At 36.4% G+C, this 17,114-nt stretch overlaps 4 protein-coding genes across 7 annotated transcripts; 3 read left to right on the top strand and 1 right to left on the bottom strand.

Moving 5' to 3' along the window:
* The first annotated feature begins 230 nt into the window (after positions 1 to 230).
* On the top strand, positions 231 to 1,553 carry LOC140884790 (uncharacterized). The gene has a single exon (XM_073291649.1). It carries the CDS (start codon positions 320 to 322, stop codon positions 1,268 to 1,270), a length of 951 nt encoding a protein of 316 aa, XP_073147750.1. The 5' UTR covers positions 231 to 319; the 3' UTR covers positions 1,271 to 1,553.
* Positions 1,554 to 3,210: 1,657 nt separating this feature from the next.
* LOC140884761 (uncharacterized) lies at positions 3,211 to 6,318 on the top strand. The gene is made up of 4 exons (XM_073291607.1): positions 3,211 to 3,690; positions 3,838 to 3,900; positions 5,229 to 5,401; positions 5,965 to 6,318. Exons 1-4 carry the CDS (start codon positions 3,345 to 3,347, stop codon positions 6,157 to 6,159), a joined length of 777 nt encoding a protein of 258 aa, XP_073147708.1. The 5' UTR covers positions 3,211 to 3,344; the 3' UTR covers positions 6,160 to 6,318.
* Positions 6,319 to 6,535: 217 nt separating this feature from the next.
* On the bottom strand, positions 6,536 to 11,482 carry LOC140880821 (uncharacterized). Its single transcript, XM_073285626.1, has 9 exons — positions 11,348 to 11,482; positions 10,431 to 10,817; positions 9,935 to 10,060; positions 9,808 to 9,847; positions 9,628 to 9,710; positions 8,807 to 8,884; positions 8,620 to 8,673; positions 8,403 to 8,537; positions 6,536 to 8,312 (listed from the first exon to the last, which is right to left on the bottom strand). Exons 2-9 carry the CDS (start codon positions 10,719 to 10,721, stop codon positions 6,822 to 6,824), a joined length of 2,298 nt encoding a protein of 765 aa, XP_073141727.1. The 5' UTR covers positions 10,722 to 10,817; positions 11,348 to 11,482; the 3' UTR covers positions 6,536 to 6,821.
* A 2,507-nt stretch (positions 11,483 to 13,989) lies between these two features.
* Positions 13,990 to 15,275, top strand: LOC140885277 (non-specific lipid transfer protein GPI-anchored 14-like). Of its 4 annotated transcripts, none has more exons than XM_073292237.1 (3): positions 13,990 to 14,340; positions 14,790 to 14,858; positions 14,959 to 15,275. In XM_073292237.1, the coding sequence occupies exons 1-3, from the start codon at positions 14,022 to 14,024 to the stop codon at positions 15,066 to 15,068; spliced, it is 498 nt and encodes a 165-aa protein (XP_073148338.1). In that variant the 5' UTR covers positions 13,990 to 14,021; the 3' UTR covers positions 15,069 to 15,275. The 4 variants fall into 4 exon arrangements, with proteins under 4 accessions (XP_073148338.1, XP_073148337.1, XP_073148336.1 ...); XM_073292236.1 differs by having other exon boundaries at positions 14,938 to 15,275; XM_073292235.1 differs by having other exon boundaries at positions 14,763 to 14,858.
* Positions 15,276 to 17,114: the final 1,839 nt, after the last annotated feature.

Below are 17,114 nucleotides of genomic sequence, written 5' to 3'. Positions count from 1 at the left end.
GATAACATACATGAATAATTTCCAAAGTTAGATTTAAACCATATTTCATACATATATTATAGAAATTAGTCTTTGGTCAACTTTTCTCGATCTCATATTCTTCTTACTCTCCAAGCTAGAAAAGATAAGAGAACCCTCTTAGAATTTTCAAACTTTAGAATTATGTATTCAACTGCTCATTTACAAGCAATATCCAGACCACAGATTTCATGTTTCTTCCCGGCCCCATACTCCATCATATAAAAACCAATCCACTACCTATAGTCCCTTTACAAAAATTAAACCGCTTCAACTACTACTACTTTCAAGTTGATACAAGATGGGTAGTTTCATTGGGCATGTGGCACTTGGATTTGGCTTTTTCATCATAGGATTATGGCATATTCTCAATCACATCAAGTTGCATGGCCTGAACCCGAATTCCTACATATCTTCGCCATGGTTTCCAACTTCAAGAATCAAGTATCTCGAGCTCTACTTGATCATGATCGGAAGCTCCATGTCCATAGCAATGGAACTCTTCATAGGGCCCGATCGCCACCAGCCCTTCGACCCCGACGGAACCATCCCTTCTAACCATCTCCACAGTTTCGAGCATTCCAACATCTCCTTAACTTTCTTCACGTATGCGTTCCTCTCAATCGTGCTAGATAAGCTCGCCCCTCCGGCACGTTACGGACTCACCAATATGCTAGGCGCGGTGGCTTTCGGGCAGCAACTGCTCCTCTTCCATCTCCACTCCACGGATCACATGGGGGTTGAGGGCCAATACCACTGGCTTCTTCAAATTGCCATCTTTGTATCACTTTCCACCACCCTTTTAGGCATTAGTTACCCCCAAAGTTTCTTGAATAGCTTTGTTAGGTCTGCTAGCATTATGTTCCAGGGTGTTTGGCTCGTGGTCATGGGTTACATGTTATGGACCCCTAGCCTCCTACCTAAAGGTTGCTTCATAAACTTGGAGGAAAGTCACGATGTGGTCCGGTGCCACGACAAAGAGTCGCTAGAACGTGCCAAATCGTTAGTGAACATTCAATTTAGTTGGTACATAACAGTGATGACAATTTTCGTCGTGGCACTTTATCTTTTTATGATCAAGTTGTACCATAAAAAGGTCGATATCGAGTATTCCCTAACGAACTATGTGGCAGAGGAAGACGAAAACAACGACGACGTCGAGGCGCAGAAAGATGGAAACCATAAGATTGGTGAGTCCACGAGTTTTCTACAAATTGGAAAGCCATTAGCCTCTATGGTCATGGAGAGGTAGCGCCAAGGCAACTAGGGGATTATCGATTCGCAAAGATGGTTAGGTTAATTTGTGTGTGTAAAAAGTAGATGTTCACATTGTTTCATTGAGTAAGCGTTCCGCGATGTTGGCTCATTTATGTAGATTCACTTGTAAAGAGTGGAAAGAAAGTATGATGTTTGGTTTCTAGTTTTGGGGTCAATTAACCCCTTGGAAGTGTAAAAGCAAGCTGGTTTCTTGTTTTGGGGTAAATTAGCCCCTTGGAAGTGAAAAAGCAAGCCACAAATTTGTCCATGAAAAGCCTTTTCTTTTTAATGTAATGTAATTAGTACATATGTATCACAAAAATTCACGTGGGATAATTTTGTGGGACATATATTTTATTTGTGTATTCATGAAAAAAATATTATTTTTTTATGGACAGAGTTAATTTGTCTTAAGAATAAAGATATGTATGATCATCTCACCGAAAATCTACTCTATATATATATTTAAATTTCATTTATACGAGACCTAACTATAGGTTTCTCATTAAAAAAAAACCAAAACAAAGAGAAAAAACAAGGTAGATGCTGATATTTTTTTGGTGGGGGAGATTATATCCGATGAGGTGGGGACAATAATGACTTTGATTTCATAGCGGATAAGCCTTCAAACTTAGATAATAACTTTACTTTGGCAAGAGATACATATATAATAAATATAAAATAAATTATTTTAATAGTGTTATTTATATGAGAGAACTAGAACTAGCTCACTACAAAAAACATAACGGAGGTTTTGCTACAGTTTTTTAAAAACCGTAGAAACATCTGCAACGGTTTTTCAAAAACCGTTGTTTAAATGTTTAAATATTGTGACGGCTTATAAGAAACCGTCGCAAATCGCAAAATACAACGGTTTAAAAAACCGTTGAAACATTGCGACGGCTTTTTGCGACGGCTTATAAGAAACCGTCGCAAATCGCAAAATACAACGGTTTAAAAAACCGTTGAAACATTGCGACGGCTTTTATGTAACCGGCGTAATGACATTGCAACGATTTTTAATAAATCATGCAACGATTTTTAATAAACCATCGCACTCGCACATATTAAAAACAATAGAAAATATATTGCAACGGTTATTAAAAAACCGTTGCAAAATAATATATAATTTATTTACACATAAATTTGCGACGCTTTTTGACAAAACCGTCTCAATTTGTGACGATTTTTTCTAAAAGCGTCGCAAATTATGTATTTTATTATATATATATATATATATATATACACACACTATTTATAAAACCGTCGTAAAATCGTGCAACGGTTTTTATGCGATGGTTTTTATAAAAATCGTCGCAACTTAAAAGCTAACTCAATTATTAAAACACGTACAATTAATGAGATGCGTTGAACATGGACAAATATACATACACATAAATAAATTCTTACAAGGCTACAATAGTTTTGTACACCTCAAAAAATAAATTAATTTACAGTTATATTTTTAAATATACATTACAAATAAATTTTATAAATAGTGTATATATATAAATAATAAAATACATAATTTGCAACGCTTTTAGAAAAACCATCGCAATTTGTAAAAGCGTCGCAAATTTATGCGTAAATATTATTTTACAACGGTTTTTAAATAACCGTATAACCGTTGCAATATATTTGCTACTGTTTTTAATAAACCGTCGCAATTAAAAATTGTTGCAATGTCATTGCGACGGTGAGATAAAAACTATCACAATGTTTCAACGGTTTAAAAAATTGTTCTATTTTGCGATGATTTTTATAAAAGCGTAGAAATAAGAAACAGTCACAATATTTTGCTACGTTTTTTTATAAATCGTGGCAAAACCTTCGTTTTTTTGTATTGTAGATTAAGTTATACTTCAAATTGAAAATTGAAATTTTTATTTTATTTTTTCTTTAAAAAGGTTGCAGATACGATGTCGTATAGGGGCCGATGCTGAAAGCTGATCGTTCATCGTTGGGATCAGGTATACTGTATATGGGGGGACTTGAAGAAATCAGAAAGACGAGAAATTTCATCCAAGATTTGATTTTCAACCATCCCAATTCCTTCCTTCCCCGCCGAAATGCCTCTGCAAACCACCGCCATCTACACCGGTGCCGCCTCTCTCACTTCATCATTTCAGTCGACCCTCTGCCACGGCCACTACTGTTGTTACTCCGACAAGAGTCTCACCCAAAACGCTCCCTTTTCATTGCCCCAAACCATCTTTCTGCCTCGTCTATGGAAATGGTTTCACGTGGGAACCGGATCGAGAAGCAATTCATCCCGCCATATTGGTCATTTCGGAGCACTAACACCACGAGCAACTATGCTTGAGACCCCGGTTTTGTGGGCTGGACGTCTTTGCATTTTCTACGCTCTTTTGAAAGCTGGTTTCGCCGGGTCTCCCACTAATCCACTCATTTCAGGTTCTCTATCTGTTTCCAGATTTGTATGTAGAAGTAGACTAAAAAAGATTGAAGTTGGCTACTAGCTTCAGATCCTTCCTGCGAAAGATTTTTTTTTTTTTTTTTTTTGTCAGCTGGAAACTTTAATATTTATGATGTTTCTTGTAGATTTGGAAAGTGGAGCTGACGATTTGGGTTTTTATGATTGGTTTCAGGCGTTAAGCAAACCAGGTTTGTGTTTCTTTTTGCTAAAAACTTACTAGTTACTTGTCCTTTGAATTTTATTTGTGGGGAATAGAGGGTTGATGGATAGCTAGCAAGTTGTGTGTATCAGCTGACTTTAATCTCATTAATTTGTGTAACAATTGGTCAATGTTTGGCTGCATTCTGGTATATTTGTGTTAGTGGAATTTGGTTTCATCTAATTCTTCCAATCACTGTTGTGGCGTTTGGTAATTGTGTTCATAACTTGGTTTGCTCATGAGTCAGAAATGCTCAAGTTCACTGCTTCTGGCACCTTGCTGAAAGAATCGGGTGTTTAAAAATCTTGGTCTTGTGTTAGGTAGCAGGAGAGTTCTAATCGTTTATCCTTGTTCTTTCAGCTTTTGAAGCATGTTTTTCTTGAAAGTTCAATTTTCTATACTTCATGCGTTAATCTTAGAAACTTTGGTGATATCTAGTTTCTTAGTGGATCCGTTTAACATTTAGGATTCCACAGTCACTTCTATGTTCATTTAATTGTGTGAAATTAGGTTGTGCAAAGTGCCATTTCAAGCCGGATTATCTTTGCTGTGCTTTCAAGTGGCTATCGGACTATGAATTTTTTATCTTATTCTATACGAGAACATTTGTTTTCTCAGGGAGTGAATTACGGCCTGCCTTGTTGTCTTGGTTTGCATCGTGATTCCTACATAAGCAGCAGCTTTTTCTAGTTTCAGTGGCTAAGCTTTCATATATGGTTTCTTAATCCATTTTTTGACCCATTCTGGAATTTTGTGTTTGACATGCCCCGAAACAAATTGTGGAAACAGAAAATAATTAGATCCTTTCTTTTAGCCAAAAGGAGTATAAAATAAAAAATAAAAAAACAACAACAGCAACAACAGCAACACAGCAGCAACAACAAAGTGACAAAGTTTAAAAATCTTTTAAAGTCTATTCATGTAGATAGATAATATTATCTGTCTGCGACATGATTTTTCCATTGACAGGTTTTCACTTTGTTGCTTTTAAGCATTGTTTTGAATTTTGACTTCGAGACAAAAATCAGCTTTTAGTGTTTTCCTGCACATTTCGTGCGTAATTTCGAAAATTTCCTTGAATTTTACGAAATATTAAGTGACTAAAAGTTAAAAATCATGTTATTGCCAACTCAAGTCCAAATGTCATTGAAGACGTTGTTGGCATCGATCTTATTTGAAATTCAGCTCTTATGAGCAGATAGCTGTCCGATTTTATTTGAGTTTATTCGAGCTACATGGGTATGGGGATACTTTCCAAATGTTTTAACATTTATGTATCCAAAGATTAGTAATTGATAATTCATTTTCTTTATACAGAAAAAGAGGCAGCTGAAAGGAGAAAATTAGTGAGCAAATGGCATCCTACTACAAAGGGTACCCTTAGGCGCAATTACAGAATACCCTCTAAAACCGAAGGAAGACGTCTGCTTAAAGCCATTGCATCTTTGCTGTCAGATGATGACCAGTTTAGGGATGCCACATCCCACAAGGTATATTTTAGATTGATTGAGCTGTAACAAAAAATAAAAAACGAAGTCATAAACGCCACGTAGTTTGGCTTTGATTTTGGAATCGATTTATTGTGAGTAAAAGCCGAACCAAACGTAACTTATTTTAGAAAAATGTTTTTAGTATAGCCTAATCCATCCAAATGAGCTCTCAGTCAATAGCCACTAAACTTGCTCTACTCCCCATCCGGGCCTTTCCTGTGCTCTTATCTCACACCCTGGATGGGTTGTTTCTTGAGAGTTGGGGTGTGATGCTATGCAAGTAACCTTTTCTGCATTAACTCCCCGAGCATTGGCCTATTTCAGACGTTAAAATGAATTGCTAATTCACTTGAATCCTCTCTCGATCAATATTATATTAATGGCCCGACGATATAAGTCACATACTGGAATCATAGCATCCAGTTGAGAGTATAAACTAGGGTTTCGACATCAGCAGGCTAACGACAGACACAATTTTGTTGACTTGTGTTTTCCTCACATTATGTAAAATTATATGAATTTGGAAATCAGCCTGTTCATTGCTTCTTTTTTGTCTTCTCCAGGGATGCCAAATTAGGCGGGAAAACGCTCATGGGGAAAGTGTATGTTGTAACAACGTGCGAGCTTTGTTTGATGAGCTCCCGACTCCACACTTAATTGTGGAAATCACAGCTTTCCCTGCTGGCCCTCTCACAGAAAGTGATTACGCGAAGGCTGAGAGACTAGAAAGAGTGCTCAGATCTGGTCCCTCGATTTGACCACATCTGACATCTTGGCTAGTTTTTACTTTGTATCAATCCTTTCATTTGTACATAGTAGCTACATGAGTAAAGACTTTGTTTTGTGCATGTGCGCTTTTAAATGCCAAACTAAACTACCACTCGATTAGTTGCTTAACATTTCATGCTTGAATCGTCTGCAACTCTCTAGTGCTTTATAACCATGCATATAGCTGGGATGGATTTAGAGTTTCAATTCAAGCAGGGGAGATATACTGTCTGGGCATATATCTTCCTTTAGGCTTTTTGTATGAGCGTTAACTTCTCGAATTGTGCAGCATTTGTGTCATGCCCTCGAACAAATACTCCCAAAAAAATGAGGCAAACAAGCAATGAAACAATAGGCATGCGCCGACAAACTTGATCTACTGAATTCACATGAATCGTCGTATCAAATTAGAACCTTCCCGATGCATAAAACATCAAGTTTCCATTTGGCATTAGCTAGTTGCTACACCTCGCTGAGAATGCGACTCAATGACATAAAATCAACAATTACAAGATACCAACAATAATATGGCAGCTCTTGCACAGAACAATCCGAGATCGAGCCTCAGAAAATCCAAATTTACTGAAGAAATCATTTGGAGGAAGCCCCAACCAATGCCCAAAGACTTAATAACTATAGGTAACAAAACAAATCACTTAACTCCCACAGAGGCCATCAGGTCCTCGTACTCTGGATCAGTTTCATTGTGTACCTTCGCTGCAGTACCACCCATTTGAGGGTTGAAAGGTACAGAAGTAGGTGCAAAGGGATCATATACTTGCTGTGTGCCACCAGAAAATGGGTTGCCAGAATAGTTGCCAAAATGTGGACGAGGGCTTGGGAACCTCTGTGGGGTTATTCCAGGAGAATGACTTTGCGGAATACTATTTATCTGATTTGCTGCTCTGGGAGGAAAAGGACCAGCTGGATTACCAATATTGTGAGGTGGAGTAAAGTTTCTTGGTTGCATATGTTGGAATGCACCCGATGAAAGGGTGTTGTGACCTGGTAATGGCAGACCTCTAGGTGGTACTAGAGGGGCTGCTGCTGGACTCCCGACTAAGTTCGTGGAAATCTGTGGTCTTGGTTGATTCATCTGATGACTGACCTGAATCCTTGGGAAGCTCTGAACCTGATATGGATTCATATTATTCATCAACGGTCTGACCAAAGGAGACGGTGGTGTTAAAGGTGTGTGCCCTGTTTGAATTGGGGGTGCCAGATTATGGTTTGTAGGTTGATTGCTTTGCAAAGACACCTGAGAGACCGTATTTTGTGGGCGTTGAGGCTGAAACGTGAAGTCACCGGAACTGCCACGCTGAGGTCTTGGAATCGCTGCAGAAACAGAATTATTCATTCCAGGTTGAAGAAATGATACTGAAGATGTTGCCAGGAAAGGAACGGGTGTGGCACCAGTCATAATGTTCGGAGATGGCGCACGCATTGCTACAGGTGGTATAGCAGGCTGCATTGGTCCAACTGATGAAGATACAGAGTCAGATGCCATTGATGGAAGCATCGGAGAGAAGCCCCTTTGAGGTTGTGGAGCAGAACCATAAGATACAGAAGCAATAGGATGGCCCAAAGGTGCTCCAGTGGATTGGGTTGGAGCAGGTATAGATAATATCATGTTGTTAGGGATATTCACCCGAGGAACAACAGAAATGGTCATATTCTGAGAAGCCATAGCACTATTTCCTTGAGAACGAACAAGCAGTGAAACCATTGGTACTTGTAGTGGCTGTAAAGCAATGGGTAGTTGAGGTCTGGAGGTAACAAAGGGAGAATTTTGAGGAACTGGACTGAAGCTTGCAGGTATAACCGGTGGAGGACCAAAAAATGAAGGCATGCTAGTGGAATTTGCTTGGACGGGATTACCAAGTAATGGTGCAGAAGAATTTATTGGGGGGACTAAACCAGACTGTGGAAACAATGGAATCTGGGTCGGACCGGCAGAAAACCATGCCAGAGGATATTGTGGCATGTCATTTTGAGCCTGAGTTGGTAAAGGTCCTGCAGATGGCTGAGCTATTCCCTGATTTACCAGTGTACGCGCCTTAAATGAGCTGCGTTGAATTGGATCAGCTATCATACTGTCATCAGCAATTGAGGTCAATGTTGTTGACGAAGACAATGCATTTACCTGACAAAAAGCAGGAATAGTAAGTTAACGCATGACAACAATTGTATAAAGTAGAGCAGCTTAATATCTTGGTTTGTACTTGGTACTAACCGAAACCGGGGTGACTAGCAATTCAATCAAAGCCACAGCAGCATCAACTTTTTCAAATGTGTCAGCTGATACATGTACATATAGATCTTCATAAGAACTGACTGTTTCTCTGGCATCGGTAGCACTAACCTCAAACTATAAAATACAGGAAAAAATGAGTATTGCTGGAATATGGACAAGATTATGACATGATTGGAATATTGCTGGAATCTTTTACCTTCCATCCCTTATCTGCTTTCGTGCCATAAACTCGTATTTTAGCTCCTGTTTCCTGGTTTATAAGCCAAGGAAGCAGAAAGTATCATTTTATATGACAGCATATTTTAGTGAGTGCAATGAAATACTCAACAAATAGTCAAATAGACCTCCCATAATGGTGCAAAAGAGTAATAAAGATTACATACCTTTTCCAATCTCTTTTGAGTATCATTTGCAGGGCCAAATATTAAACCAATAAAATTGTACCCAGGATATTCTTTGATCTGCACAGAGAGATATAGGCAGGCTCTCATAACAAACCATCACAACATTTATAGTTCAAATGCAAGGATGGCAAGCTTGTTTCAGTAATGCAAGAAAAGTTAGTCGCAGAGAAATGTATGTAGTTGAACAAATTGAAGTGACCACGGAAGGGACAATTTTTAAGCAACAAAAGTAAGCCACAAATAAATGTATCTAGTCTGAACAAATTGAAGTGACCACAGAAAGGACAATTTTTTTACAAGACCAGGAATGCTCTTTTATGAACGATTTCTCTCTGCTTTCACACACGCTTCTTGTTTTTCCATATTTCAGCAGGCATATATCATTATCTTACCAGTTACCCCTCTCCCAGCTCTGTTTCACAATTAAAAAGAAAAGACTCACTCATTCATCTCTGTTATAAAGTATTTCTTGTTGTCCCGTTCTCTTTTTTCCTAGTTATTCTACCTTATTATCATTTCACGTGAAACTCTTGTTGCATATTTCTGGTATTCTCACAATTTTAAGAAAATGGTAAAAACATTCACACATTGGCATAACCCTAAAATCTTGCAAACTGTTTTTCATTGCAGAGATCACGTATATAATCTTTTTCTGAAATAAGTGTCTTTGTTTATTGAAATATATTCATAAAAATAAATAAATCAAACATTTTTATAGAGCTTGCGATGACGGAATGTGATCATAATAACATGAACCGTGCACAGGTACAAAAAACAAATCCAAGTAAAGAAATACTCACGGGAATTGAAACATTTGCCTCTTTTAACAGAGGTTTGTAATCAGGAGGAACCTTGTAACTTGGATTTAACTTTAGTAATTCACCTGAAAATAGAACAGAATAAGCAAACTACGTCACTTCATAAATCACAAGAAAAACATAAAAGTTGTAGAGACACATTTGGATTCTGTTTCTACATACCAATAATTTCTCGCTTTTCAACTTCCAGCATTTCCAATGCCTATAATCCGTTTCCCATAGTGTAAGTCTATGAATGATAAAGAAAATAAAAGGCACCCAAAACATACTTTCTGAAAATTTAACTGACCTCCCGACTAAGCTGATGATACGATGACTTCCCATAATCGAATTCAGATGTGGGCAATGGTTCTTCGTTGGTATCCACTGCCAGTGACGCTAAGGTCAGCTGTTGTGATATTTGATTGATACGAGCCTGTCCAAAATGTGCCACCACAAAAACAGAAATAGCATCACTTAAAGCCCCTACGTGTGAAGTTAATTCGAGCTGTTGAAAAAGAATACAATGACATGACATGTTTCACCCATTTTGAACCAAGATACTTATTTTTCTAGAGTGCAATCAAATCCCTACATATAGTTGGGCAATGTGCCTTCATCCCAATCCTGTGAAATAAATTCTTTTATTCAAGGAAAATTTCAACACAATACTACGGCTTGGAAAAAGTAAAAAAGAAACGTTTTCATGGTGTAAATGTATACACATACATTAATGCATGAGTGTTTGGAGAAAAAGAAAAAAAAACTACTAACATGCATATACTAAAGAAGAGAAAGCGAAATACCTGATACGCCGAAGCTCTCCCTTTTCGAACAGTGGCATCCAGGGTCAGATCAGGGCCCCATTTGGTTTTTCTCTGACTCCGATTAGAAGCTTCCTCATTCGGTGTATCACCATCTCCCTTTTTAGTACCCCGAAATAAAGGAACAAGCGAACCAGATAACTTGTTTTTTGGGATAACAAATCCTGGTTTTTTTATGAACATGGATGTCTTTGGGCCACTAGTCGATGCAGATGATTGAGTCATTGTAAAAGTCTGGATAGGGCTAGATGTATGCTCAACCTCTATTCCCATCTTACCATAGAAATGCTCCCGCCAATCACTTTACTTTCAGGAACGAATGGTTCAGATATGAGTCATGGTTAATAAATCCAACTTTACGAATAATCCCTGTTATAATCAATGATTACTGTCACGGACATCAAAACATGTAAACCGAAGGCGAAACTCCAAATTTGTCTAATTCCTAAACAAACCACCGGTTTCAAAGTTTCAACCAGAGTACATAACTTATCTCTCTTTGTATCGTCCTCAAACAAAGAAAACTTTGCACTTTTGCATTTTCAATCAAAATTTATGTTCTTGAGATCAACTGTAAACGAGGAACAATCAAATGCCCACACTGAAGAATAAAAAGAGGACAAAAACAAAAACTGCTAAACATTTAATATCACACAGCATCCGAATTATATCAGAGAAAAGATCGATCATGGAAATACAGCTGACACATCAGTTATTTGCACTCCCATATTATCTTTTATCCTACATGGCAATCAACATTCAACAAAATCAGATAAAGCTACAGAAAGAACAATTTCTTTGTTGCTTTAACATCTAAATAAATCATTTCACCAATCAGAAGCGTAAAAAACCATATGCAGCAAGTCAATATTTATCTTCGTCTACGCATACAGTCGTACCTGAAGGGGGATTGATTGAGGGGTTCGGAGACAAGCACTATGTAAATGATTACGCTGATCCTTCGCCAGTTTGGGGAAATTGGTTCTTCCTTCTTTTGAGAGCTTAATTAGGGTTTCCTCCCCTCCTACTCTTAAATAAACGATTTTTAAGAGCATATATGTATAATGGTGTTAAGTTTTTTTATTATATATCTTGTTTAGAATTACTAATTACTAAATTTTATCAAGATTTTATTTGTTTGCTACTGTCCAATACTTTATTTATTTCCAAAACTATTTTTTATTAAATGTTTTTTCTCATGTCCGTCTTTTCAATTTATTTTTTTTTCAAATTGGAAAATTTAGAATACACTTTGTCTTATTATTGAGAGGAAAATATCATATTTGTTTTCCTATGAAACAAGTGAAAGCTTTCGTATATTCCAAAATTAGATAAAATTTTTAGAGAGTTCTTGTTATCCATGACACTAAAATATTTATTATTTGAGTCATTTGATATATACACAACGTGCGTTTTTTAGTAGCAACTGACATAAGTAAAAAACTTATTTTGGTTTACAAATATTTCTCCAAAACACATGTTTCAAGTTTTTTTAAATGTAAAATATTTTTAAAATATTTGTACAAACGGTGTCATGTAGTTGCCGCGCGTGGCTTCCCAAATAGACTTCTAAAATCAATCGTCATAAATCATAATCAACGTAAAAATACTTGAATGCAAAATGTATTACTAAAACTCAAAACCCACGTGAGATTTTTGACAAGGTTGCAATGAGTTGTAACGATTTGATTTGGAAAAATATCCCTAATGTATTTTAAATAGAGCTGGGATACCGAAACAAAATATCGACTTTTCGGTATACCGTACTGAATTTTTTTCGATATACAGACATTTTTTGTGTATATCGAATTTTTTTTCGATATCTGTACGGTATTAGTATAGATTTTTTCCATACCAAAATTTCAAAATTTTAATATCGGTACCGGTATAAATTTTTTTCATACCAATATTTTAGATACGGTATACCAAAAATTCAGCCCTAATTTTAAATATATTCAACATAAATGCTATTTGAAATCTAACAAAATTATTACGGCTCAAAATGGTTAGTTTGATACCGAGCTGATTTTATTCACGCTTGAATTTTTTGAGAAAATTATAATTATATATTTTAAATCTATTTATCCACATGTAATCTAATGGAAAAAACGAGACGTTGAAGCAATACACAGTAAGATAATGTTTGTGAAATATGTTTCGAGGACAAACACTGCCTAAATGGTTTTGATCCTTTAAAATTAAAGCATCCATGTTTATTTTTGTATCTTCTAACTCGTTAAAAACACTAAATCTTTACAATTATGAATTGATGACCCGTTATGGAAGAATGAGTCATGAGTGGGCAAGTGGCTTCAAAAGCTTTGCCAACTCTTATTAGTTGTATACTTGGCCACTTCGACTGCAAACTCGCAGGACTAATTCTCCAACCATCACCACCCAACCATTTATTTCATTTACTCTCCATCATCCGTGTTAAGGTGGGGGTGAGTTGGTTCCGGATGAGGAATCATTTTATGATAATTAATTTAAACCGAGGGATAATCCAATTTAATTTTCACATAAATATGTGTGAAACGACATGACGTATCAATTTCATGCTACGAATTTCTTATTTTGGTCACCCATAAAAAAATATTACTTTTTATTGTAAATATAGATAGAGTTGGCTCGTCTTACTAATAAAGACTCATAAGACCACATCACAAGAGACCTACTTTTTAGTTTTTTTGTCAACACTTTGATATGTTTTGTTTATTTAAATCTGAATGTCAAGAAATTGTGTTTTCGCTCTGTCCTGTTCGTTTTTGTATGGGTTTTGATAGTATATATATATATATATATATATATATATATATATATATATATTTTGTCAAATTTCAGTTATATTTAATTTTTTTTGAAATTTTTTAATATTTGTTTTCCCGACGTGTGGTGCATGTGACGTTGACGTATATGTTGTCACATCAGCACTCTCGATCAAAAAAACTAAAATTATCAAAAATCGGAAGATATATGACTAATATTGAACTTGATAACATAAAAGACAAAAAATGGTAATTTAGCAAACAAAAAATGTGATTTTCCCATATCTTAGCATATTATTAAAGAACACCATGCACTCAGTAACCGAATTAGAATTGATTCGGTCAGTAAAAACCAAAGATAAAATAACTAAAATACACTTCAAAAAGCCCAAAACAAGTGAAAAAAATCTCAATATCTATTTTAAACTTCATTCACCCATGATTTTGTCCATTTTTGGTGCCTTCATTTTAATTTTAAATTTATTAGAAACAAAATATAACAACAACAATGATAATAAATATCCATGTTTTAACAAGACATGCATACTCACACACAATGCATGTGTGGATGCTAGGTATTAGTATTTTATAAGGGAAGAAGGACCTAGCTAGTATTTTATTATATTATCTAGAACCGAGTAACCAAGACAGACAGAGAACTAAGTGCGAATTAATGAAGGTTGCGTGGCCTAGATAATAAAGCTTGATGTGATATACATGTATAGAGGGAACCCAATCCTAATTCACACCCTCAAGGTAGCTAGCAATATCAATGAAGTACTCCAAAACGGCCACTTTGTTAAAGCTCATGCGCACATGGATATTGTGGGTGTTGTTTCTCAGAGTCGCGGCAAGTGACGTAGACAAAGACAAAGACAAAGAAGAATGTGCAAACCAATTAGTAACAGATCAGCTCGCCAAGTGCCTTCCTTATGTGAGCGGCGGTGAAGACAAATCGCCTCCGACAAGGGACTGCTGCACTGGTGTCGACCAAGTCGTACACAAGAACCTGCGATGCATCTGCTTACTGGTTAGAGATCATAGGAATGATCTTAAGATCAACGCCACACTGGCCCTCTCTTTGCCCGAACTCTGTCAAGTTCCGGCTAATGTATCTGACTGTTCCCGTAAGTTCCATTTCCATCTTTTCTAGCTACTTTTGGGAACTTCGACTTAGGCGGTGTTTTGTAAAGCGCACTATTTAGATTTTTTTTAATAAAATTTTGAAAATTTATAAAAAGAAAAGCCGACAAGTGCTTTTTAAATACTGTTTTAGGTAGTCGTTGATAGAGGCACTTATCGGCTTTTTCTTTAACAAAATTTTGAAATCTTGTAAAATTTTATTAACTCTTTATAAACTCTCCCAAATATTACTATCTTTTAGTAGTGTTTGCAATGATCATTAAATAATGGAGTTTTTCTTTATAAATTATTTTTAGAGGTTTCAAAAATTCCTTTAAATTAAATTCAGTACTGTTTTTTTGTGGGAGATGTGTTCGACGTCTGGTTCGTTCATTATTTCTATGTTTAATGCTTAATTTCTTGAAAGGTCTTCTGCATTTGCCACCGGGTTCAGCCGACGCCAAGCTGTTCGATGATTTCGCGAACAATGGGAGCATGGCTGCTCGTGCCAGACCACGTATAGGTGATGTTATGGCTTTTCAAAATTTGTTATAAAAATATTGATCTTTGAAATTTGTTTTGCGCGATTCTACATGCTAAAGGGAGCTCGAATAATGGGACAGGAAGCAACTCGGTTCCAGGGAGTGGTCATGGAGGAATCTTACGACCGGAGATTGGGCTATGGCTCTCGTTGACGGTGGCGGCCGCTGCGGCGGCGATGGTTGATCATTAATTTATGAAATCAATATGTTTCTTGATATTTGTCTTTGATATATGTTCGAATAGAATTGATCATTGATCTTTTTTTGAACGATGTCATTATTATAATCAATTATATTATTTGTACGTTGAATAAGAGAGCGGAGATATCATCTTTGATTGCATAATTAAGGTATGTATGTAGTTTTTGTTTCACATACTAAAAAAGTTTTGGAGTTTACTTGTATTGGCTTGAGCAAGCTAAGGTTAGTTTCATAATGCCTTGTTTTGGAGTTGCCCTATTGTCTTCATTGTTTTTCTCTTTGATTTTCTACGTAATTTCGCAGGTCGATCAAGATGATTTGAGATGCATAATATTTTACATGAAATTTTTTGTTTGTCGTATATATTTTGATAAAGATATATGTATGAAATGTTGGAACACGTACTTGGATCTGTCAGATCTGATACCTGTAGTAGCGAAAGATTTAAAATTTTTATTTTCTGATTTGAAACGATTCCAGATCGTGGGAATCAAATTCTTACGATTAAAACGAATAAGTAAAATGAAATATAATTAAATTTTACCTCTCAAGTCTCAACTTGAGGTTATGGACTCCAACAGATAAATCTGCTCTTCTTGTATATCCAAGGAACTGATGACTCGATCAAGTCTTGAATCAGGTCCACGAACAGAAATCTAAACTCTCTGAAAGACTGCACTAGAAAGTCTATCAGAAGTTTCTACGAAGAGAATTAACAGATTTGATCTGTTAAACTAGACTGCAATTTCAAAATTTGTAGTCTAGAATTTCGAACACAGAGAATGGGAGGGGTCGGCCACCTAGGGAGACTGCTCTCTAGGGTTTCGAAAATTATGAGCTCAATTATTTAATTTATGTACTGCAATAACTTATTTATAACATGGGCTGCTAACAGCTTAGGGTCCGTTAGTATAAGTTCAAGCCTTACAAGCAAAGCCCGCATGTTCAGAAATTAATATAAAATTCATCGTGACTTAAATTGATAAACCAATTTAATCAATGTGTACAGAAACATTTTCTGCATATTTTAAAGTCAATATAAATTTTCTGAATGCGAATTCAGTGGTTTTCAAAAATGGCATCCCTATGTCATTTTAGGAAATCTCACTCTCTCTACTCATTTATAAGAAGTCCTACTTCTCATTCACTAAATTTAACTCATTAAATTTAATTATCTCAACGGGGATTAGAAATCTATTACTTGTGTAACACTCAATGGTTCAGGGATACAGCTAGCCGTGGGCTCACAACTCATTGTGACTCGGAACAACAATTTCCGACTTACCCATCGAATCATGGTAAGAGTGCCTAGCAACATCGCCCCATGATTCCTTAGCTATCACTGATAGTGTCTGCAAGAACCAGTGGGTTTTGGTTAGCGTACAGTACGGTCCCTTCATCCATATATCCCGATCGAATCAACAACCATTGGTATATCGAGATTCGTTCGAGATTCGATAACTATGCAATACATCTTGAAGATCAAATAGTGACATCGCATGTGCAACTAGGAAACCAAGTAACCTAAAGCACATCATGTACTCTGGCCAGAGATTTGTCACACTAATATCTCCTTAGATTGCATAGGATATCCACACTCGCAAGCGTGTGGTGAATCCTTGACAACAAAACATTGACTCCTATATGTGTCGTAAGTGTACCCAATCTCGACACCTAATGACCCTCATGGAGTCGGTAAACGAGTCAAAGTACAGTACTATCATATAGAGTCTCCATGATGTTTCAAGTAGTAAGGACTAATGGTGTACAACCAAAACCACGGAATTATCAACTCAATTAGTGAAAACCACTTGGAAAGTCCGAATAGGGTAGTTCGATCATCCATCCAATGAATATCCATTTGCATGCTTCGAAAATCTCTATGTTCTATACCAATGAAACGTGGTAATCGACATCGCAAATGCTAGTCTCAATCTCAAGCGATCCTTATCCTTATTGCGGACGGCTCAATTGACTAGGAACTGGTTTAGAATATATAGTGATTACAAGATGTGTTTCATGATAGTCATCCATAT

This window comes from Henckelia pumila, chromosome 2 (genome assembly GCF_033568475.1).
Source record: "Henckelia pumila isolate YLH828 chromosome 2, ASM3356847v2, whole genome shotgun sequence".
NCBI lineage: Eukaryota > Viridiplantae > Streptophyta > Magnoliopsida > Lamiales > Gesneriaceae > Henckelia > Henckelia pumila.
This window is presented reverse-complemented; position numbering and strand designations above follow the sequence as displayed.